Here is a 23,957-nt window from a genome sequence, read left to right as displayed (position 1 = left end):
TAGGGCATAGCAACATTGAAGGACACTTCACTTCCTCTCCCTCTTTTTTTTCTCAAAACGCGTATGTGCATTGTGTGTAACACTAGCAGCTGTTTTTCTGTCCACCTTCCTGTTCATTCAAAAGGGATGCAGACCATCTTGTTTCGTCTCATCGCGTCTAAAAAAGAAACCAGCTAAACACAAACAATGAGCACATATCCTGCTCCGCCAACACAGTTTGTTTTAAACAGCTACGTGAACATTAGCATTGGGCTATTGTTACCGATGTGTGCCGTGTCAGTAGACAAGAACAAAGCGTATGAAACCTCTTCATAAAGTACTGACATTCCATCATCCTTCTGAAAAGCTGTTGCAGAATAATAAATGTGAATAGACTGATTTATATTTATATTTAAGCGCACTGCCTCTCTCACTAATTGTTTTGTGGCTGAGGTTTGTGTCACATGAAAAGCTGTGGAAGATTTGAGGTCATATCTTTGATGAAACCATGACTCCCTTGTCTAAGAATCCCGTTTACCAAACATTAACTTGGATTTCACAGAAACATTCATAGAAATGTTGAACTGCTCGGAGTCGGATTGTTTTGTTGTTTAGTAATCATGACTAACACATTTATCCAGGCTTCACACTTACAAAACACTTCCAAGTCTTGGGTAATGTTACACATAGAAAAGACCAGATAAAAACTCTCTGATGAAAGCTGTAGCTAATGTGTGACTGAGTGAATTCATGCATGCTGTCTAAATATGAGGAAATGTTACAGGTGAATTTTACAAGCAGTAACCATTTACTGAATCGATGACAGCTCAAAACAGAGGACAGGTCACAGAAGCTACTGAAAGGGTGATCTAGGCTCAGGGATCAAACATTTCTGTGAGGTCACCAAGGCTTCTAATTTTTTGCTATAATTCACTGCCACCTTGATCAACTGTAGAAAGCGTGTGAATTTCTGTACCTGATTTATAATTAGAAAGAGGAAGACTAAAGTAGAAGACTGAGGAAATTAAAATGAGCACTATTTCCTCATATGTTGAACAATTCAATGATGCATGTCATTAAAAAGGAAAAAAATATGTCAAATTGCTGAAATAAATGGGTTGCGGATGGCAATTCACACAGACTTTAAAGAAGCACAGTAGTTCACCCAAAAAGTGAACACGTTTGGATAAATGTAGCATTACATCACTTGCTTATGGAACTTTTGCAGTGAAGCGGTGCAATCAGAACGAGAACCCAAACAGCTGATAAAAGCATGAATCATGGTGATAAATTAACATTTTGTAAAGTGGAAGGCTGCGTGCTTGTCTGAATCAGGAGAAAGATACGCACAGATCAAGTACTGTTTAAAAGCAGAAAGATTTCTAAACAAATATGTCAATTGATTTTGATGTGAAAGGTCAACAGGGATGGACCTTTTCACTGGAGAAAGAGTTATAATGGGTTATGTTATGGACAGAAGCGGAAGCTTACCATAGCATTGTTTCTAACAAACCTAACAAGACTTTCCTAATACTTAACTTCTATGGTTGGTTTGTTTTTATCAGCTACTTGTACTCTCGTTCTGACGGCACCCATTCACTGCAGAGGATCTGGTTCATTGGTGAACAAACGATGCAGTGCTAACGCCTTGACCATATCAGCAAAGTAACACTTGAATATACTTTAGCAAGGCTAGTTACAGAAACACTCTGATATGAACAGAAGATAGACATGCAAGCACATATGCAGCAGGACGCAAAAAACACACTGACACGCTTGCTCTATAAATAGTCTGCCATTTTACTGGCTCACAGCCGTACTGCAAATTAAACAGATAGGAGAAAGATGGTTTAGAAATAGAAACAGCAGGTTTAAAGACACTATGAAAAAAATCTAATGAGACAGCACATGAGGGAGAGTATGTAGTGGAGTGAGACAGTGAGGAAGAACCATCCATGTTACAGACACCTGCCTACACTTGCCGTCATAGACTCTGTGTAACTGCAGAAACAACAGCTCTGTGAATAAGTGCGTGTTTAGCGAATACATGAGCACTAATGTGTTAACAGAGCTTAAATATATTACTATACGCAGATCCGATTATCAGCACACCGAGCAAATGGATGAAAAAAGAACAGAGAAGGTTATTATTTGCAACTCGATTACCAAGCCAACTAAATGCTGATTATATTGTTTGTATAGGACGTTTAACAACTATATGTTAATAATAATCTTAAAAGTACATATTTACTCTATTCATCAATGTAAAAATAAAAAATAAATAAAAAAACAGTCATTGATTCAAATAGACAAGCTTTTGTACCACAGTAATTCAGCATCCTGTAATTCAAGAATAGATGTTCACGTGTGCATATATGACTAATTACTGCAAAGGAATATACGCAAGAACTTTTTAGTGATGCTAGACTTGTGGCCAGCTCTAAAAAGCCACAGGTTAATGCAGAGTGTCATCTTCTCAGCTATTTGCTTTACGGAAATTTTTATGAAACGATGATGAATACCTGTGATTTTTCCGTTAATGCATTGACTTGAAACATGGACATGGTTAATAAAACAAGCGAGAGTGAGCTGCTGAGATAAACCGAAAGAGAGAAAGCATGCATGCATGTGTTGGAAAGAAAGAGTCAGTGTGTATCCATGTGTGCGAGTGGGATTTAGAGAGAACGTAGATGTCCTTGGGCCACGATCGTCCCTGTGACTTATGAACAAAAGTTGAAACTACAACAACATTTGCAATGCAACATCTGAGAAGACTGCAATGTGACTGACTAAAATCCGCATTATGTCACTCTAGTGTTTTATATCCAAAATAAAAGTTTTTGTTTGCATTATATATGTGTGTGTGCTATATTTATTATATATATATATATATATATATATATATATATATATATATATATATATAAATACACATAATACCAATATTAAAAATAATATTTATTACATGTACAACTATGTATAACTACTATATAAAATTAATATAATAATATATTTTACTATATTTACTTTATGATATATATACTTAAAAAATAAGAAAAATATATAAGCTTATATATAAGCTTAGTACCAAAACTTTGTCACTAACAAATTTATAGGAATGCATGCACAAAATCACACCTGCATATAATACACATACTCTCTGCACAACATGATGGTTGACTGACCTACTACTTACTAATAGAGACGCTGTTCATCCCTGTGATCATCTGGACTGACAAATAAATATCAACGTTTCCCTAACTGTCTCCAACTATTACACAGACACCCTGCAACACAGCACAACAGAAAACAAGCCACGACACACCACCAGAATACTTTGTGACCTTGGAATTCCTTTGTTGAATTTCTCCCGGCCTGCAAATGTTTGCATTGACGGCGTAAAGTGGCCTTCTGTACTCTTCAAATGATCACAGTAACACCATCTGATGACCGACTACACACATTTTGATTGTGCAGAGTGTGTGAACTGCACAATCAGACCAACATCCAACATTCACGGTTTATCACTAGTTTGTGTAACCACTGAACTACTGGCTTTAAAAAGGAGCGACAGTCTGTTAAGTAATTAAATAAGATCTTACCTGCCTGTGCAGATCACTGGAGCTGTTTTGACTCATAAGTGTGAATCATGCAGCATGTCTCTCTGCAAGTTCATGCCTTCCTTAACAAGAAAGAAAGTACTGCATGTCAGATGCACCCAGATCAAAGCGCACACAATCAACAACAGTGTGGTGTGCAAGAGCCAAGCATGTGATACTGACCCCACACAGATGCATGCTGCCTCTCTCCTCCCTTTGCTTTCTCTGGCCCTCCTCTTTCACTTCCACTCCTCTTTCACTCAGTCCCACCCCTCACTTCCCTTTGCTCTGTGTCTTTTCACTCTGTCAGTCAATTATTATGTACCTTTCTTCCCTCTTCTCTCTCTCTCTGTCTCTCTCTCTCTCCTCCCTCTTTCTCTCTCTCTCCCCTCTCTCTCTCTCTCTCTCTCTCTCTCTCTCTCTCTCTCTCTCTCTCTCTCTCAGTTCCAGTACATAAATTCGACAATAACAAGGGGAAAATAATGGCATCCTTGCTGGATTGTCCTTGAGCTAAACTTTACAAAGGTACAAATATAGGCTGTATGTATTAGATTATGACAGCATGGTAATTTGATAAATACATTTAATTTTCATATGTATTGTATAAGTACTATACTCATACACCATGGTAGCATAAAATTAATAAATGATTTATCTCTGCTCATCTGTTTTGTTCGATGATTTCTAGTATGCTAGTATTGCTTTTGTATGCTTTGGAAAAATATAAATACAGTCAAACTGAGTAAAGTAATGCAAATAAGCACACAAATCTACAATGTTATATAATAAGTACTAAAATATTCTTAGGAAATGCAAATACCTCAGTGGGAATTAAATATTGATTTCCTGTTGAATTACAACGTATAGAACTATCGACATAGGAACAAGATCAACACAGCGACTAGAGTAATATAAAAGTCAACGTATGTAAATAATCCTATTACAGATTTATAAGAAGAGAAAACAATAAGCAAGCCTGCTAAATTACTGTGAACGTTTCCCCCGTTTTTTTAGTTACCGCCTCACAATATTTACTTGACCAATGGGATGGGGTGTGGGCGTGGTTATTCGTTTGTTCGACCAATGGCTGACGGGAATTAAACGTATTTCTGGAAATTATGATTACATTTCGAGTCCTGTTCAGTGGCGATACTCCCACTGAATTTAAATACTTAACGTAAGCTTTAAAAGTCCCCTGAAGTAATTATTATACAATTCGCGGTTTGAAAGTATTGTCGATTTCACTTACCCGGATGAACGGTTTTCGATAGGGTGTTGTCATAGACTGTCCAATACAGCAGACAGGATTCCAGAGAGCTGTACAATATTTAGTCATTACAACCCTTTTGACATCAAAGCCATTAGTTAAGTTCTCTCAGCGAGAAACAATTGATGTGAATCATAAATCACCTGACTTCTCACACAAGATCATGGCTCAAAATAAACAGGTGAGACAAAGGACATGATTTCTAAAGAACTATTGTGGGAAGAGAATAATTTACTGTAAATCTACTGTATTTATTATTTCAAACTATTTTTAAAATTATTATTTAAGGTGATGTAATTCTATTCTGTGGTGTGTCGGATTCCATCGATTGTATTAAACATTGTTTATTCTTTTCTGTCTGAGACGGACTATTTATTTTTTGTTCACGAGTTGTGAAGCACTGATATTTCATGTACACAACACAACATAGATAAATATGTTTAAACATCACCATCTCTGATTTATTTCAAGACTTTTAATACATTATATGGATATTCAGAATATATTTATTCATGTACAAATTACAAATACATAGTTTTTAATCAACTCTTCAGTTTAAATGTACAAAAAAAAAAAAAAAATAAGAAAGAGTTTTTAAAAAAAAATCCCACGGCTGTTTAATAGCAGCTTTGCAACTTGGCAAGACATTTCGCCAACTCGATCAAACGCAGTAAAAGATATCTGTTAAAAAAAAAAAAACATCTGAAAAAAACACATAAAGGCACTTCATTTTTATTATTTTCTTTTCAAAGAAACAATTTCTAGAAGAAAGGTGAGGTTAAAGGTCATGTCTGCTCCACAGGGCAGACATCTGCAGTGGACTAACGTCCCAGACACAGAAAATTAGCTGGTGTCTGTCATTAATACAAAGCAGCTCATATAAAAAGCTTATTTTAAAGACTTGACACTTTTTTTTTTGTAGTGTATGTGCATGTTTCAATAAATCTACAGACTGAAGGTTTGTGTGTTTGTGGTGTGTTCTGCCTCGCTAAGACCTTACGGAAAAATGTGAAATAAGAATAGAAAAGAAAAGAAATGGAAAAAAAAAAAATCAAAACATCAAGAAGGGAAAAGACACAAACTAAAATCAAAAGAATAGCTCAAATAAAATGGGAAAGAGAGGTTCTGGCTTTTGCATTAGTAAAATATCCACACGCTCTGCGTCTTTGACTGGGTTAAAATAAAGCAGTCCCCCAGCTTAAGGTCATAGGGTTTGTCAGTTTGCTGAAATATCACCTCTGCTATGTTCACACCTAAAAAAAAAACTTTCTACTTCCTAATACAGTAAAAATAATAAACTTACATAGACCAATAAAACAAATATTTTATACAGTTCTCTCATAGACACCATAAGATAGCACATTAAACTCTTCATCTCAAGTAGGACTTTATTTCTAGGGTGAATTTTGGGTGTTTGTTTTATACAGTGCAGAGTATATGGGCCTTGATTAAATAAGAGTGTTTTTGTTGTATCTTGCGCCCCCTGTCGGTCACTCCGTGCTCGTGCCGGTTGCGTTCTGTCTTTGGGGCACACAGTAGTTGTGCTGGGCGGAGTGGACAAATCCTGGCAGACACACACACTTATAGGAGCCTTGCGTGTTGATGCATTTGCCGTTCTTGCAAAGAGACATCTTCGTATTCAGCTCTGAGCATTCATTGATATCTGGAACACAAAACGTATTTAGTGTCAGAGAAGTGGACAGTCTTGTTTGGAAAGCAGCTTCACCCTTAACAATTCAAATCATGATTCTTTTAGAAGACATGGCAACAAATATTTTTTGAAAAAGGAAATGTAATTTTGCCAAAGTGAAATGGGCATATTGTAAAAATACTTTAAGCATCTTTTTAGGTGTAAATATGCAATACAATAATTAGAATTAAACAACACTAAACAGTACACAAATTTAAGCTTATATATAGTCAGCCATTTTTTTAAGTTTCAATAAAAAAATTATAAAAGTAATTTATTTAGGAATTTGACTAAACTGTGTGTTTTTGATTCACTAAAAGAAAGAAAGATTCAAAAGAGTCATTCACTTGGGAACCACACTACATTAGTTGTTTGTTATGCTTCCAACTGACTGAGTCATTCATACAGAAACGAACTAGATTGGTTGCAGAGTACGTTTTGTATTCACTTAAAAGAACCGAGTCAGTTCAGGAATCATAATGCTTTCATTGTACTGTATGATTTAATTGACTAAAAATAACCAATTTTCATAGCTTATAAAATCATGCTACATTTACAGAACATTTCTGATTCACTAAAAACAAAGAACCATTCAAAAGAGTCGTTAGTTTGAGAATTGGACTACACTGGTTCCAAGGTGTGTTTTTGATTGACTAAATATAACAAATTCATAGAGTCATTCAATTTTGAATAGGACTAAATTAGCTTTATTTATATAAGTCATTGGTTTGGGAATCAAGACTACTCAGGCTAGTATGTCATTTGTTTGAGAACTGGACTTTGCTGATTGCTAGGTTTGTTTATGATTTACCAAATTATCTAAAAAGCATACTAAATATACTAAAAGCATCATTTGTTTGAGAATATGACTACACCGGTCTGTAGATTCTGTAACAGTGTTGCGGTGTCACTGAATGAGTACCACTAGCAACTCTATCAAAACATACAGTACATTAGAGAAAAAATACATATGCAAGAACCATTTACGCAACTAAAAATTTATATTGGTTCTGAACAAGAACCACTTCTCTTTCCCAACCCTAATAGCCACTCTGTGCCTGGGTGTATATCATCTGCTCGGAGATTAGTCATAATAATAATCACAATCCATGACAATGCAAGAAAAACACACCCCTTCGCTAGTAATGAGAGTTTTAAAGTTACATTACAGACAAGATTCTGAATCACTTTCAACCTTCAGACGTTTAACCCTTGTGCAACCTTATGGACATTTTTGTCCATTTTAGTTTTGTTTGTGTTTTTGATAATATTGCTGATAATATGTTAATGCTAACTGCATACATTTTGGCTCAGGTGTGTATTTTTATAGGAACTTCAATATTCCACCTTCATTTCTTTTAATAAATCTACTTTAGACTAGGTACTCATTTTTTTCCCTTCAGCACCTTTTGGAGAAAAATGTTAACCACATTAAAACTGCTATTTTTAATCGCAGTGCCCTTAAACTGTAAAATGATGCAATTTTTGTTAACAGGCTTTCATTCTTTTGACAAGGCTTTAAAATGATATTCTTTACTGTTTTTTAACAGATGGTGCAATTTGTCATGCTTGGCCTATAAAGCAAATATCTTCTTTATTCATGTTTTCTGCTTTTGCATATTATAGAGCCAATTTGATAAATAATGGCGGTATAATTGTTTTGGTTTGGATGTCAGAGCATGGTTTGTATGAGTGTCATAAAAAACAATTGTGTGTGTGTGTGTGTGTGTGTGTGTGTTTGTGTTCTTGTAATATTTGAGAGAGAAAAACTCTACTGTAAAGCACAAACCAACCACTGTGTGCACCAGCAGAGTTTTGCTGGCATCAAATGGGAATATTTTGGTACTGTGGCCAAACATAAAATCACTGAAAGCAAATTTTTGACATATCAACCTCAAATTTGGAACTTGTTTACATTTATGGTTTTAATTTCCTAGCAGGTTTAGAGTTCAAAATATATATTTCTTTTATAAAATATTGTTTATAAATAATTTACATAAACTGAAACCTGTATAACATTTTTTGTTTTCACATTTGACACTTTTTTTTTACTTCAACAATAATCTGTCATGGGTCATCTTTGAAATGAGACTTAAGTCTGTGTTCCCAAGCTTCGCATTTTTATGATACATGAGACATTTTTTTTCAATTGATGCGCAAACGGTTAAGTTCTAATAATATACACAAAATAAACCCAAGCGCATATGAAATAACTACATACTATTGATGGCTATAAATAAAAAAATCCTTAGACTGCAACGCCACCCATCACGTGACACGTGTGACATGATGCTCACCCACGCACGCCATGCGGGACATGTCGAGTGTGTATCCGTCGAAGCAGTCACAGGTGTATCCCTCCTGCACCCGCACGCACCGTCCATTCTCACACCCGTTCAGCACACCGCATTCCTCTGCTCGCAGCCCTTCAAATGCATCGTATGGATCTGAGAAAGAGGTTTGGGAAAAATGAATAGGAGTGAATAATGACAATCGATCAGTATTTCGACAATTTCGACTATTTCTTTAAGGTGTATATTTGCGCTCACTTCTTGGTTCGTCGTAATCTTCGTAGAGGTGCAGCGTGCCATCAGGGTTCAAAGGTCGAGAGTCATATTCAGGGCCATATTCAGGGCCATATTCAGTGACCGGGCCGGCGACCAAAGCATCCTGACCATACGGCTGATGGGGGCCACTAAACTGACGGGTATTACACATAGTGGCATAGACCTCTGGATGAGAATAAAAGGCAGTTTTGTTTTGCTTGCTTAGTTTTTTGATGTAATTTTAAGAAAGAGCACAAGTCTTGAGGTATCATATTTACAAACTGACTCCAAAAAGGTTCTGTGTTTTGCTGTGCAGCTGTGTATTTATACCTGTATTTTTCTGGGGGCAGAGAGCACAATTCATGCCCCAGGCATTTCCATGTAAACAGCAGCATTCTGTGAAGGTGGTCTGTAGATTGGGAATGGGCTTTGTACAGGTCAGGTTTTCCATTATGGTCTTCCAGCAAATATCTGTGTACAAATCAGTTTCTCTTTGCCCTGTAAATACACAAACACAGTAAATAGCATTTCATTAAATGGCGACTAATAAGTGTCAACCAAATTAAACTTAAAATGTGCAGAAAATCAACAGTATGTTTTCAGTTAAGTTTACAGACATTTCCTTAAAACACCAAATCACAAAAAGTTTTTTTTTCCTTTGAAAAATCAATAAAACAATTCATTTGACTTCTAGACCTCTAGATGGCAGTATGACACTATTTGAAATAGCTTTGAGCTCAAGAAAAGCAATATAGGTCAGAGATGATCGAATAATGATCTCAGAAACAACTGAGGTAGATTATAGCACATTAAGGGGTGTGACATTTAGTCCGTGTTTAAAATGTAAAAATGTAGGGTTTCAGAAGAGAGAACATAGGTTTTAGAGAATTTAGGGTTTAGATGAAAGGATTTGAGAAGGCGTTGTGTCTCAATTCAGCTCCTTGTCGAGCCCCAACAATGCGGATTTTAGGTGTCTCACTAATCTGACACACTGTATTCAGGTCATGGACAACTTCACTAATGATCTTATGAGATGAATCAGGAGGAGACATCCAACATGTGCAATTCTGAGGGCCGAACACTGATTTTGACGTTATCTTTTAGAGTTTAGGCTGTACGTTTTGAGTGTGATTTTAGTTGCTTTAAGGTGTGGGTTTTTGGAGTGAAGGGCTTTTGATTGTAGATATTTTACGGTGTGTTGTAACGTGTTAGGTGCATAGTACTTTGTTACTGTTAATGTATAAGACTTTATCTGCCACGGCCTGTAAAATTTTTTCTGAATGAATGATTATAATTATAATCTATAATTCTTAAATACTTTTATTGTTAAATTTATTTTTAAATATTTTAAATATTTTGTTATGTGCTAGTTATCATTAGTTATTTGTGTTTTATTTTTCAATTTTTATTATATATATATATATATATATATATATATATATATATATATATATATATTTATTTATTTTTTTTATATATTATTTTTTTTCAGTTTTAGTAATGTTAGTAATTCAACTTATTTCAGTTAGTTGGTGATATTTTTGGTCATACGTTTTTTTTTCTAACATGTTATTTCAACTTCATTTCTACTAATGAAAATCATTTTTAATAGTTTTATATCATTTCAGTGTTAGTTACTAAAAACAACACTGAAAGGGTCCAAAAAAGTGACAAATTGCTTTAGTCCAACTACAGTGCATTTAAACACACAAAGGCCCGGTTTCATACATGGCTTATCCTAAATCAGGATTCATATTTTGGTTTTGGGAGTCCCAAACAATAGGCTGACATGCATGTAAAGTCAAAAAACACTTAAATTTTCTTATAACATGCAATTATTTTATCTTTATTTGTTCAAACACTCCCTAGCATTGGCCCTTAGTGGCAAAGAATGAATTAGCTTTTTCATTCAGAACCAATGTGAAAAGATCAACAAGAGGCCGAGTAATATGCTAATATTTCATTGTGACATCACATAAAACGGCTTGGGACTCGTTTTAAAGACCCCTTTCAATGATTCAGAGTAGGCTCTTTCTTCTTAGAGACACAAACTTTACACGAGGTGTACTTCCAGATTTAAAATTTTGCAGGATGTTTTGAGGTGTGTTACACAGGTCATTTTCAAAAATCCATAATAGGGGCACTTTAAAGACAGAAAAACACGTTTTAAAATCAATCAGTGCAAGTTTCTTTTAAATGAAACAGTCTTTAGATTTAATCTAGTACTAGGCTTAAACCTCGTCTGTGAAACTGGGGGTTAACGTGTGTTTGTTTACATAAAACCAGATGTACAGTGTGTATGTAAATTTTGCACCAGCAGACCTGGTGTGAAAAAATACTCACACATTTAGAAATGAGAAAGACATATTTGTGTGTGTAGAGTGAGTGGGTGCTCATATGTGTGTATGTCAGTGTGGGTGTAGGAAGTCAAATGACTGCGGCTACATGGGATGTGTGTGTGTAAGGCGTTCAGGGGTGTGTCAACTTTAAGGCAGTGCGGCCGGGCAAGAATCCATTGCCGTGGGTCTGTGGTTTGTGTGAGTGTGTGTATGTGTGTTTAGGCAGGCAGACAGCCTGCGGTGCACCATAGCGCTGCGGCCTGGATCATAACGACTGTGCCGCCCTGACCGATCGCAAGATGTAGCTCTTTGACCCAAGCCTACACACACATATAACCTGCTATCATGCTGCATGCATAAACTGGCCGCAAGCCACAAGCCGGCAGCTGCGGCACGTTTAAAACTTAAATTTAAATCCAATTTAAATGTGTTGGCGTTACGGTGAGCCAATCTAGGCCAACACTTAAACCAATACACACTATCTATTCAGCATGTGAACTCGCATACACCCACGCAAAAACACACACAAGCCTGTCATTCCAAACCGATAAAAGAACAGGGACAATTCAAGGCCAAACATCACAGGCAATAAACGGCTAAAGCAGGATGTTATAAATAACAAACCCTCCTAAGATTACTTTCTAACCTTTCTAAGAATACTTAAGACTAAAATAAAACACTTTCATCTACCTTATTATGTTTTTGAATACTGTCTTATAAAGTATTTCATTAAACGGCATAAAGCTGCTTTAATCTGTGTATATCTGAGAAAGATGCAATGAAATACACATATCATATTTATAAAGGAGTAGCACTAGAATATTCAATAATTTCACATTACATTTTATGTATTTCAGTATATTATTGTGCACTTGTGTTTAAACACCTTGTTCAAATAAGTAGCATTTATATATTCATATACAAATGTAAATGGAAGTCAATGGAGTTTAATTTTCTTTTGTGCTCTAAATAAGACTTTGGAACAGTCGGTTTGGATTACATGAGGAAATCGTTGTAAACTCTACCTTTATGAAAAAATGACAGATGAGACACAGTAATCCACAGTTTACATGCAGATTGTGATTTTGGACCTTACCAACACACTGCAGTTTGCTGTCATCATAGTAGAGTCCGGTCTTGCAGTAACACTCGTACCCACCGGCGGTATTGGAACAAAAGCCATCTTTGCAGATCTCATTTCCAAAAAGCGTGCATTCATTTGCGTCTGCAAATCACACACATCAACACGTTTTCATTATATCATCATTAACCAAACAGACAGGTCAGTATAAACCTGAAACCCTGGACCACACCTACATATCAGCATGCATCTGGGCGCACCGCTCTGGTTAGTGTTCTTATTTGGGGATCTGCTGCATGCAGAAATGTCATTTGACTGGAGACTGACAGGGAGGAAATGTCCTTACCATCCATAAGCATTCCATTCAAGCGTACGCTGACACACACACACACACACACACACACACACACATCCCGACTACATTGCATTCACTCGTGCTGCCACCAGCCAAACCACACTCTTGCTGCATTCATAAATTAAATCAGTGCATTAGACTGGCCCTGCGACTGAGGTTTCCCCACACTGGGAAGCAGGCTGCTGAGTGTGTGTGTTTCAGCATATGTAGGTCAGATGCTAAGCGATGTCTGCGGCTGTTTCCATGCATTACAGTCAAAAATATGTGCATAAAATGGGGGTAAAAGTGCAAAACACATCAGAACTTAAACATAAAAACAGATCACACGTAAACAATCAGACACTGAAAAGGACAGTTCATTCAAAAATTAAATCAATGTTTTTTTTGTTTTTTTATCCATACAATGAAAGACATTGGGGATCGGTGTTGTTTGGGAGACCACTGGTTTTCATTGTATGAACAAAAACATTCTTTAGTGCTCCACAGAGTCAGTCAGTCATAGAGGTCTTTTGGAACGAGAGAGAGTAATTGACGGCAAATTGTTTCATGTTCATCTTGTTTGGGTGAACTATTAAAAATACATGGACACATAGATACCTTTGAAGCTTTCTGCTAAGCTGGTTCCAGGAATCATAGGATCTCCAGAAGGAACGTAACCCCGGCCTGCAAGACACATCTGGGAGAACTGATCTGCACAGAAGAGTGTCAGTTGGATGTAAGTAAAGATTGCATTTTAGTTATGAGCTGGTTAGGCAAAATACATATGAGAGTGATTGTTTCTCATTTATATGAGGTACAGACATGACTTACTAACGTAATAGGCTTGTCTGTGAAGATTCTTAGTCATTTAGGTTATCATAGGATAGACAAGCATTCACATGTGTTAAACACCTTTCAGCAGGCATCATCGGCAGAATTGGTGGATATTGTTTTGCATTCAACCTTACTACACTTTTCAGTTCTATCTGATCTGCCTGTCTGAAATTAAGAGACAGATAAGGACTAATGTGCAATACTTCCCTTCAGGACACATTCTCTTCAATCAATTTTAGAAAGATATGAAAAAGGTTGTAGGAATCATTACAGTGTTGAACGATAATGGCTTTAAACCTTTTCTGTGTCTCCTTAATTAATTTTTCCTACTTGGAGATTTGGGTTTCCCCACCACAGAAGTTGTAAAATGAGCAACACTGTGTTCTACTTCTAGTTTAAAATGAATAGTTTACCTTAAATGAACCAGTCATTGCATAGAATCACTTCGAAAGAATGAATAATTGACTATCCTCAAGTTTAACTCACTGACTTGATGCCTAAATAGTTCCTACTTGGATTTGCAAATTTGGCCTCATCTTTTTCATCTTTAAGTTCTTCACCGTCATGCTTTCCAAAAAGTTTTAAAACAGGGAAAACACAATTCTGCTTTAAGTTCAAAGTAACAGTTCACCTAAAATGAACCAGGTCAACTGATTCACTGCAAAGAATTGTCTCAAAAGAATGATTCATTCACCATCCTCCAGTTCATGCATTTTGTCATTGTTTGTGATGTAACTAAGTACCTGTTCCTGGTACGGGGCAGGGATGGACCTCACAGTTGTCCCCCCAGCCGGCTCCTAGCGTACAGCAGCACTCCTCTTTAGTCATGCTGCTGGCCAGCACATTATCACACAGGTTCTCATCATTCAAGTTGAAGTAACACTCCTTCCTTTCCACTGGTGTGCATGTGGGAACAAGACAACACCACAACACAAATAACTCAGACAGGATGTGTTGTCCTTTTAAAATTTTCAGATACAAATTTTCAGTCATGATTTGTCACAGAGCACGGAAAAATAAAATCAATGAATAACTGTAATATTTCACCGCAATGTGGTAAATCACAAGAGCCAAGAGCCAATATAGCAGAAACTGTTAATGACATCAATCTTGGCTTTTCAGTCACTGAGTGCTCCTTTTTATTATTTGCATTCATATTCCAAACTATTGTATTTGTAGTTTCTGGTGTTTTACATGTAAAAGTGTCTTTGTATGTAAAAAGCATAATTTACAGCTCTGGTAAGACATACCGGGGTACTTGTAAAAAGGAAAAAATCTTGTTTAAACTCAGGAGACTTTTATGATGGGAGGAGGATTAGGCGGATGAAGTCCTAAAACACTTGGCTAGGATCTGTGTGTGCAGCCGCTCACGCACAAACATCCATTCAACATTGATCTTTCATTTTCCAGTTCCACCATCTTCTTCACCACCAGAGTAATAAATTGATTCCAATCTAGCCAGCACCATCCCTTAAACCTCAAGACATGTTCTTTTTTTTATTCTGCCACTCCTGATTTTTAGTTGTAAAAAGAGCTGTTCCCAGATCACTTAACAACAGTTTTGCAAACTGCAAGTCTCTGAATTGGAAAATTTGCATTAATTGCAGTTGGTGTTAATTGTTGATTGTATTTTATTATTACTTCCTGATTGGGATAGTTCATTTAGTAAATATGCTGCTGTAACAGCATTAGCCATAAGCAAATAAATGCTAAGAGCAGACAGAATTATTCATAGTGAAAACAGGATCAAACTTGATTTTAAAGTCATGCTATCAACAAGCAGAAGAATATTACAAAGAATTAGGGATGTAGAATATGGTCGTGCAGAATAGGTGCTTTACAAATACTAATATATTACAATATTATATTACATTCAATAGCCAATATTAATAATAGGCATGCTAATAAGCAACTAGTTAATAATAAGAATTGGTCACTATTAAAAGTGTAAAAGCAATAGGTCACCGTTTATTTTGATAGCTCACTTTAGACTAACTGTAACTTTGAAATGATGTCAACTAGCATCCATTGCTAGACTGCCTGCTTAATATCTGCAAAAACTTTTTTTTTGATGGTCCTCGAACACACATTCTACTAATTAAAATAATAATAAGTATGTCATCTATATTACAGATAGTAGAATGTCTACAGTGGACTACTGAAACCAAATAATTAAATAAAATATCATAATCCCAATCAGGAAATCTTTAAGAGTTGTCAAGACTTTCAAAAGCGGTTATCTCATTCTGATGGTTCTTCTTGTCTCTCCATATACTAGTCTTTTTTATCTTTGCGTGGGAGCTTCTTTTTCGACTCCTACGCACTTTGGGCCCCATGGTGCTTTGGTCCCTCTGTAATCCTCAGACTGAATCTCATTTCTCTCCTGCCAGATCGTTTACAACCCCCATTCATCACGCCTTGCCTCCTTCTGTTCTACTCGTAGCTGGACCCTGATGATACGAAGTTAATGTCCTGTTGCACTAGAGGATCTCCATGGCTGAGATTAAAACGTGAAGAGCTTCAGAATCATTCAGGTATACAGTGAAGATGAGACGTTTCATAGAAGGAGGACAGGGGTCATCTTTCCAGATAAAAGGCAATCTGTGGCAACTTGTTGGTCTTGTAGGTTTGGGTTAGGTCACTGTTTGTGGGATTTCTGCAGGATAATGAATTGGTCGATCACATTGTAGTGTCGATTACAGTAGGCTACAGCTTTACCTGGAGGTGTAGAGAAGCATTTGGCCGACATCGGATCGAATTCTTGCATCTCGTCAGGACACAAACACAGGAAGGTGCCTTCTTGATTCTCACAGGTGGCCTCACCGCACACGTCACCGAGCTTCTCACACTCGTTCACATCTACAGGCAAGAAAATGTGTTTTATCACTGAACCGAAGATGCAATCTAGATCATTTGCTGTTCTACGAGGTCAAGTAAAGTTAAGTCACCTTTATTTATAGTGCATTATGCGATACAGATTGTTTCAAAGCAATTTAACAGGGATAAATGGGAGAATAATTATTCATTGATGCAGAGATGATTCTGATGTAAAGCAACTCTAAAGAAAGTGTCATTGTTTAACAGAGTTTAGTGTTGATTCAGTTTATCATTTTTTGTTTAGTTTAGCTGTAAAGCAGCCCTGTAGAAAACATGATGTCATTTCAGTTCACATCCAGTAGTGTCGGCACAGTTCAATATTGCTAAATACCATTAAAAAGCTTCTAGTTTAAAAGGAATAGTTCACCAGGTTCATTAAAATGATTATCAGTTGAAAAGATGAATCATTCACTTTTCTTTAGTTGAACTGACTCACTCAATCTGGTCACGTGTGGTTCTTCAGATAACAGCTCACTGGAGTGGAAGATCAGTGAAAAACGTTTGATCTGTTGCTTGCTAAAAGGTATTACAATATGTTTTTTACTTTTTTGGTTTTTTATATAGCACACAAGTTGTAGGGACTACAAGTACCATATTCAATAATTCTGAAAGTACACAAATTGCTTGTAATAATAAAAAGTGCAGAAGACACGGCTTCACTAGATTTCTGACTAGACGTTCTACAACCACAAACTTATGTGAACTCAAAAGCTTGTGAAACACTGGTCATTACCTAGTCATAGTTTATCATTTCTATAGCTTTGTCCTGATCGGCTCAGAGCCTTTTCATTAATTTTCCTTATCAAAACGGTGGCTTTTGGGAACCTCATAAAGCAATGACAAACAATGTGCACAACTGACTTCAGTAAATAAAACAGCCCCATTTTTCTGCCGACTGTCTCTGACAGCTTAAATTTATGACGACCAAAGTAGCACTATAATGCAAGTGTCTACTTCCTGCAACAAGGCTCTCTCCTCCTTTCTACTCTGTTCTCTCTCTTTTCTTCTCAATGCTTCACACATCTGTGACTCTCATTCTCTTGGTTTTATCAATCATCTCAGAGCACCACATACAAAAGGATGCAATAAATCAACTTGTGTGGAGAGCCTTTATGTGCAATAGAGTCTACATGCTCTAATGGAGCCATCCTGCCAGACGCACACACGTACACACTCCAGACCCGCTCAGTGATGGTGGGCCAGATCGTCAATGAGCCTGGAAGTGTTAAACGGTCGTCTGGAGTCAGCAGAAGCGTGGGTGCTGCACCACTAGGGAATGATAAAAAGTTGGAAATGGACGTCAGTGCCAGATGAGCAATGTAAAAGACTGATACGGCCTCATAAGTACTGATATATATATATATATATATATATATATATATATATATATATATATATATATATATATATATATATACGCACACAAGCAATTTTTTCTGTGCACTCCAGATTAGAATATGGTTTGATGGGATCCTTTTCTACTTTCTAAAAAAGAGTGCTGCATTGCTTAATATAAATCATCACAACAAGAAATTAGACTTTATTATTTAAATAATGGCTCTTGCACATGTTCTTAAGGTTTGAATCATCATATTTGAATCTTGCACTCCTGTAGCTAATAGTGCTATAATGTTAGCTTCCCCAGGGGATAGGTTTTCTTTAAATTTCTTAAAAAAAAAAACAGTTAACCATAGTTAACCAAATTTCAACATCTATTCATAGGTGGTACGCAAATTTATCTATAGGAGGATGTGTTTGGGGGAAACATAAACTCACTCTGTTAAGTTTATAAAGGAGCTATTGTTTATATATATATATATATATATATATATATATATATATATATATATATATATATATATATATATATATGCAACAATTGAAACCGAAAAACTGATTCAGAATAGTGCAAGTGTTTTGCTTTCAATATGAAAAGAAACATTCTTGTTGCTGGAATCTTGTTGCGTAGCATTTCATTAGGCCTGAGATCTCTGTCTTTCTAGGTAATTGGAGGACAAAGGGATAGGAGAGGAAGAGAAAGAGTAAGGGATGTGGTAAGAGAGGAAACTGAGGCGGGAGATGGACGATTGGATAAGGGTAGAAAGAGAAGAGAGAGAAGTGGGAGGAAAAGAGGAATGCATGTCCTGTGTGTATTAGCGTTTGTGTGTATTAGTGTGTGTTATTGCCGTGGGAAACCAGAAACGATGGAGGCTGTTTGTGGCCAGTTACATAAGCCGGCAAGACAAACAACCTCTGTTCAGAGACTGAAGAGAGTGTGTGTTTTTAAGAGCGAGTGTGTGTTTGTATGCCAGTGTATGTATGAAAAATTCCCTCCTCAAACTAATCACAAACAGAACAAACCAGAAGACAAATAGGCCTACACTGTATATAGAGGTATACATCTAATAATTTAATATCATGGTAATTTTTTATTTAATTCAGGAACAATTTATTAATTTGAGCAAAAGTAATAGTATAGACAATTGTCATGATTTTTACTTTTACCGTTTAATAATGGTAACATTTTTTTATTAACTACAAATACAAATAACAAAACTTAAAATAGTAAAATAATAAGCAGCAAAAATCAAAAATATTTTCAACAGTAAAGTATATATACAGTATGTATATATATATATATATATATATATATATATATATATATATATATATATAAATTTATTTTGCACATACCACCCATCCTTCTTCACATAATTCACATATTCCTCCATCTCTGCTCTTACTCTCTTTTCAGAAGGTGGGCTGCACAAGAACACTGTTATTTTAAAACAGCCACCAACTCCAGACCTCTAAACACCAGGCCACATAAATACATGTGGCTCCATCACTTTAATAGGACTTGACTCTGTGTCAGTGTATTAATGTGTCTATGTGTGTATGTGGGGGCCACTGATGTGTTTCACCCCGGTCGCTGTGTTTTAAACATTACCGGGGTCTGTGCCGTCCACCCTCAGACTGGAAGAAACTAAACACTCACATCAATCACGGCTTTAGCAAAGCGTCTGCCATCTTTTTTATGTTGTCTGAGAGGAAGTGGCAAAAAATCTCAGAGAGTGCTGAGACTTCAAATGTCTGTCAGGACAAGAGTTTTACAAACAGACCATACCATATTCTACCAGTTAAATTCTTGTCTCCAAGTGGACAAGAGAGATTAGAGAACTAAATGGTTTTTTCCCAGTCCAAAACATCTTTATACCTAAAGAATTGTAACACTGCAGTTTTTTTTAACCTGGTCTCATTAAGCACTTTTTGTGCAACACCGTTTTTATGCGCCTTACTGCACATTTCGTCAGTTTGAAGCAGTACATTTTTACAGGCATGTATTGCTGTGTTTTTAGTTGCTTGAGTTATGTATTGAGATGGTTCAGAATTGAAATATCTGTGGATTGTTGCTAAAAGTTGTGCTGGAAATATGCCCTACACCAAATGCAACCCTAAACTTACCCAATAGTGTAATGCTTCCTTTTACATGGATTTTAACTATTTTGTCAAACTCCTCACTTCTCATGTACGTCTCCATACTCCATTGATCTGAATCAACCTACCAACTGAATGAACCTACCATCCGAAAACCTATATATGTGAAGCATGATAAGTGTGATGCTCACAATCAAAAGGGTCAGTTTTCAAATATCTCAGCATATTAGTCATAACATGATATTCTTCAAGTAATTGTGCCAAAATGATGCTTTATTAATCAAAATTCTAAATTTGTGTGAAAAGGAATAAAAGGTCTTGGAGTTTTATTACCTCTAGTGTTATGTACTTGTTGGTACATATTTCATGTCTCGCTAAAAGTGTACCAATGTACCAATGGTTTATGCATTTTCCAAATATGTTTAATATGATGTATCCGTTTTATTCTTCATTGTTGATCAAATCACCAAAAATGACAAATAAAAGTCTTTAAAAAAGTCACACATTCTGTAAGGAATAAACCACATTATTACGCAACATGTTTGGCTGTAAATCATTCATTCTTCTGCAACTCTTACTTGTCATTCAGATTGCACACATACTGCAACAGGATTGACTGCCAAAAGTTTGTGGAAATGTACAATTTCTATTTGTGGTTGGAAAAAAGAAAGTCATGCAGGTTTCAAACTACATGAAGGTGAGTAAATAAGTCCCTTTAACAGTATGCTATGATAACACTTTAGCTGTCAAGTTGAAGTAAGCCTTCTAATAGTGATAATTCATTGAATGGTGTCCATTTTGAGTCTATTTTTAAACTATGGAATGAAAATAACAGAAATAAAACGTACCCACACACCCCTGCCCATCCTGAGAGTCTGTGAATCCCGGGTCGCACTGGCAGCTGAAGGAGCCTATTGTATTCTGACACACACCATGACTTCCACAGGTATTCTCATTCAGAGAACACTCATCCACATCTAGAACAAGAGAGGGAGAGACAATAAGACAGAAAGCTTGAGAAAGTTAGAGTTCTTTGTGTTCTGGTCTGGGCAGAGTTGAATGGATGAGAGGAAGAACACAACAGAACACTACTGTTCATAAGTTTGGGATAAGTAAGATTGTTTTAAAGTTCTTGGAAAAAGTCTCTTACGCTCACCAAGGCTACATTTTTGTATTATTATAAAACAGTAATACTGTGAAATATTACTACAAATTAAAATATCTGTTTTATATTTGAATATACTGAATAGAAAGTTAAACAGAACTGCATTTATTTGATATAGAAATCCTTGACTTTACTGAGTAATTAAATGCATTATTTCTGATTAAAAGTATTAACTCCTTTCTGACCCCTAACTTGTCAAACAGTAGTTTATATGAACAAAAGCAATACTTGAATGGAGATGGATTGAGTATGGGTTTGTCTGATCGGAAACATAATTGCAGTCTGCAGTGTTAATTAGCAAATGATTAAGCCACAAGAGACAAACAGCTCTGATCACAACCAGAATATGGATGATGCAGTACAACAATGTGAGCAGCTAAGGTGGTTACATCACAGCTGAAGCTGATGCCCAAGGGCGCTCACCGATGCAGACGCCAAGTTCGCCTCGGGAATGGCCAGGTGGGCAGGGCACCTCACATCGGTAAGAGCCAGGTGTGTTCAGACATTCCCAAACCCCACAAATAGACTTCCCAAAGTCAGCACACTCATCAATATCTGACAGACAGCACAACCAACCAATCAGCACACTAGTAAACCAACAAAGAGCTTCTGGGTGCAGGATGATACAAAAAGCAAATTGTTTTGGATCTTAGGTTTTACCCTGGCATGTCTGATTGGTTGGCTCCAGGCGATAGCCTGCTTCACAATGGCAGAGATATGAGCCCTCTACGTTTGAACAGGTACCATTTAAACATCTGCTGCCATCCACACATTCATCTACATCTGAAAAAGCCCACACACACACACACACACACACACACACACACACACGAGCAGGTAATTTAATGTAATATATTTTGCTTTGTCTAGACATTCAGCTCAAATGCTTCCTTCTCCCCATTTGACTGCTAGACTGGGCATTTAAAACAACTCTGGCACCTCACTGGGCCCCGGGAGCACATACACACATCCCACCAGAGGAAAAATAACATTGGCTCATATGTGAAACCCATTAGACACACAATCCCTTTCTTTCTCTCACTCTCTCTTGTGCTGCCAAACACTGGGGCTTTTCAACAAAACAACAGATTAATTTTGCCTAAACATCAGATAAATATCAGCACAGTGCCGCTGAGAATCAGGACAAACCACAGCAGGATGCATCAATGAGAGAATACGTGTGTACATACCCTCACAGGCTGGTGGATCCCTGGTGGACACAAAGCCGGCATCACAAACACACAGAAACGAACCCTCTGTGTTCAAACACTCGCCGTTGGGGATGCACAGCTGTGTCTCGTCCTCACACTCATCAACATCTACAAGAATTAAGGAATCAGTGAAATCAGTAACAGTATTCCAAGAAGTTGCTTAAACCAGTCTAAGTTGGTTTTCTGGTCTTAGCTGGGATGATATCCTAGAATGGCCAAGCTAGTCTAGAGTCCTAGCAAGTTTAGCCAGCTGGTTTCCTATCCTTAGCTAAAATCTCATAAAACCAATCAGCAGTGTCAAATTGTTCATCCGGGTGTGTTAAAAACACACAAAAAATAGCAAAATGCATTTTATATATAGGACATACTGTACAAAAGAGTTGTAAGATAGTATACTCTAGAACACATCCTCTGTATAATGTGGATTCTAACCTTGGCAGCTGGTGCCATTAACTTGTCTATATCCATGTGGGCAGTTGCACTGGTAAGATCCCAAGATATTGACGCACTGCCCCACACCATCACAGGTCTGAGGTAACTCCAAACACTCATCCACATCTGTAAACATCAGAATATTTCAACATTGCACACAGAATCAACCCAGGATGCACTTAACATGAATACACGATTAAATATCACACACACGTGCACACTCGTACCGTTACATTGGTCTCCCGTGGATGATAATATAAAGCCGGGCTCACAGTTGCAGATAAATGACCCCTCTGTGTTTTGACAGTGACCTTGGATGCACACGCTGTCATCCTGGCATTCATCAATGTCTGTGACACAAACACACAGAGTTGCAGTTTGCTCACTTGAATTTATGTTTTTGTTTAACCTGACTGTATAACAATCAAAATGAAACTAATCATAAAAACAAGAGAAAGCTAAATACAACACAAAACCCCAAAAAGTGAAAACCAAAATAAAACAACACACTTACAAAAAAGAACAAAAACTAAATACATCAAACAAAACAAAAGAAGAAAATCACTTAAAAGTTGGATAAGCTTATCTGCCATTTGCTAGAAGATGAAAACACACAAAGTTGCAGTTTTATTCGGTTGCATATTATCTGTTTTGTTTAACCTGATTGTATAACAATCACAATGCTAAAATTCACAATACTGTCATAACGCACATTAAAGCCTTGTTTTGTAAAAGGCTGTGCAACACGCAGACAAAATTAATCCTAAAAACAATATAAATCAAAATATAACACAAAAACAAAACAAAAGCAACAAACAAAACCAAATCAAATAAAGAAAACGCAAAATACATCAAACAAGACAAAACAAAACGACATGAGAAAATCACAAAATTTTGATAGGATTATCTGTCTTCACAAGATAAAGACAAACAAATTCTTAAGTACTAAAAGCTGCTGAACTGTGGACGGATAGTACCTATGCAGGCCTTGCCATCAGGAGTAAGCGAGAATCCTTCATCACACATGCAAACAAAATAGCCCTCCCGATTGAAGCACTGACCGTGAGCACATACTTTTTCATCCCGACACTCATTTATATCTGCACAGAGAAGGTCACGCACACAATACATCCGATGAAAGACACTTCTGTGGCTCAAATTTATA

At 36.6% G+C, this 23,957-nt stretch overlaps 2 protein-coding genes across 11 annotated transcripts in view; both read right to left on the bottom strand.

Annotated features, from left to right (window-relative positions):
* rasgrp3 (RAS guanyl releasing protein 3 (calcium and DAG-regulated)) overlaps nucleotides 1-3,812 on the bottom strand; it is a 29,172-nt gene extending 25,360 nt beyond the window's left edge. For 2 of the 4 annotated variants that reach the window (XM_043262814.1, XM_043262813.1), the window contains exon 1: nucleotides 3,582-3,752. The gene's annotated coding sequence lies outside the window, so the exon portion shown is untranslated. The other 2 variants (XM_043262815.1, XM_043262816.1) reach the window with 2 other exon arrangements.
* A 1,479-nt stretch (nucleotides 3,813-5,291) lies between these two features.
* The window catches only part of ltbp1 (latent transforming growth factor beta binding protein 1), a 67,046-nt gene continuing 48,380 nt past the window's right edge, over nucleotides 5,292-23,957 (bottom strand). For 4 of the 7 annotated variants that reach the window (XM_043263146.1, XM_043263148.1, XM_043263150.1 and 1 more), the window contains 15 exons: nucleotides 23,770-23,892; nucleotides 23,020-23,142; nucleotides 22,793-22,918; nucleotides 22,340-22,468; nucleotides 21,810-21,932; nucleotides 21,573-21,704; nucleotides 20,833-20,961; nucleotides 16,388-16,528; nucleotides 14,413-14,565; nucleotides 13,454-13,546; nucleotides 12,517-12,645; nucleotides 9,412-9,579; nucleotides 9,085-9,267; nucleotides 8,833-8,982; nucleotides 5,292-6,508 (listed from right to left, as the gene is read on the bottom strand). In XM_043263146.1, coding sequence (XP_043119081.1) covers nucleotides 6,336-6,508; nucleotides 8,833-8,982; nucleotides 9,085-9,267; nucleotides 9,412-9,579; nucleotides 12,517-12,645; nucleotides 13,454-13,546; nucleotides 14,413-14,565; nucleotides 16,388-16,528; nucleotides 20,833-20,961; nucleotides 21,573-21,704; nucleotides 21,810-21,932; nucleotides 22,340-22,468; nucleotides 22,793-22,918; nucleotides 23,020-23,142; nucleotides 23,770-23,892 — 2,075 coding nt within the window. In that variant the 3' untranslated portion in view covers nucleotides 5,292-6,335. The remainder of the gene's footprint in view (nucleotides 6,509-8,832; nucleotides 8,983-9,084; nucleotides 9,268-9,411; nucleotides 9,580-12,516; nucleotides 12,646-13,453; nucleotides 13,547-14,412; nucleotides 14,566-16,387; nucleotides 16,529-20,832; nucleotides 20,962-21,572; nucleotides 21,705-21,809; nucleotides 21,933-22,339; nucleotides 22,469-22,792; nucleotides 22,919-23,019; nucleotides 23,143-23,769; nucleotides 23,893-23,957) is intronic. The other 3 variants (XM_043263151.1, XM_043263152.1, XM_043263147.1) reach the window with 2 other exon arrangements.

Source organism: Puntigrus tetrazona, chromosome 17 (assembly GCF_018831695.1).
Source record: "Puntigrus tetrazona isolate hp1 chromosome 17, ASM1883169v1, whole genome shotgun sequence".
Classification (NCBI taxonomy): domain Eukaryota; kingdom Metazoa; phylum Chordata; class Actinopteri; order Cypriniformes; family Cyprinidae; genus Puntigrus; species Puntigrus tetrazona.
This window is presented reverse-complemented; position numbering and strand designations above follow the sequence as displayed.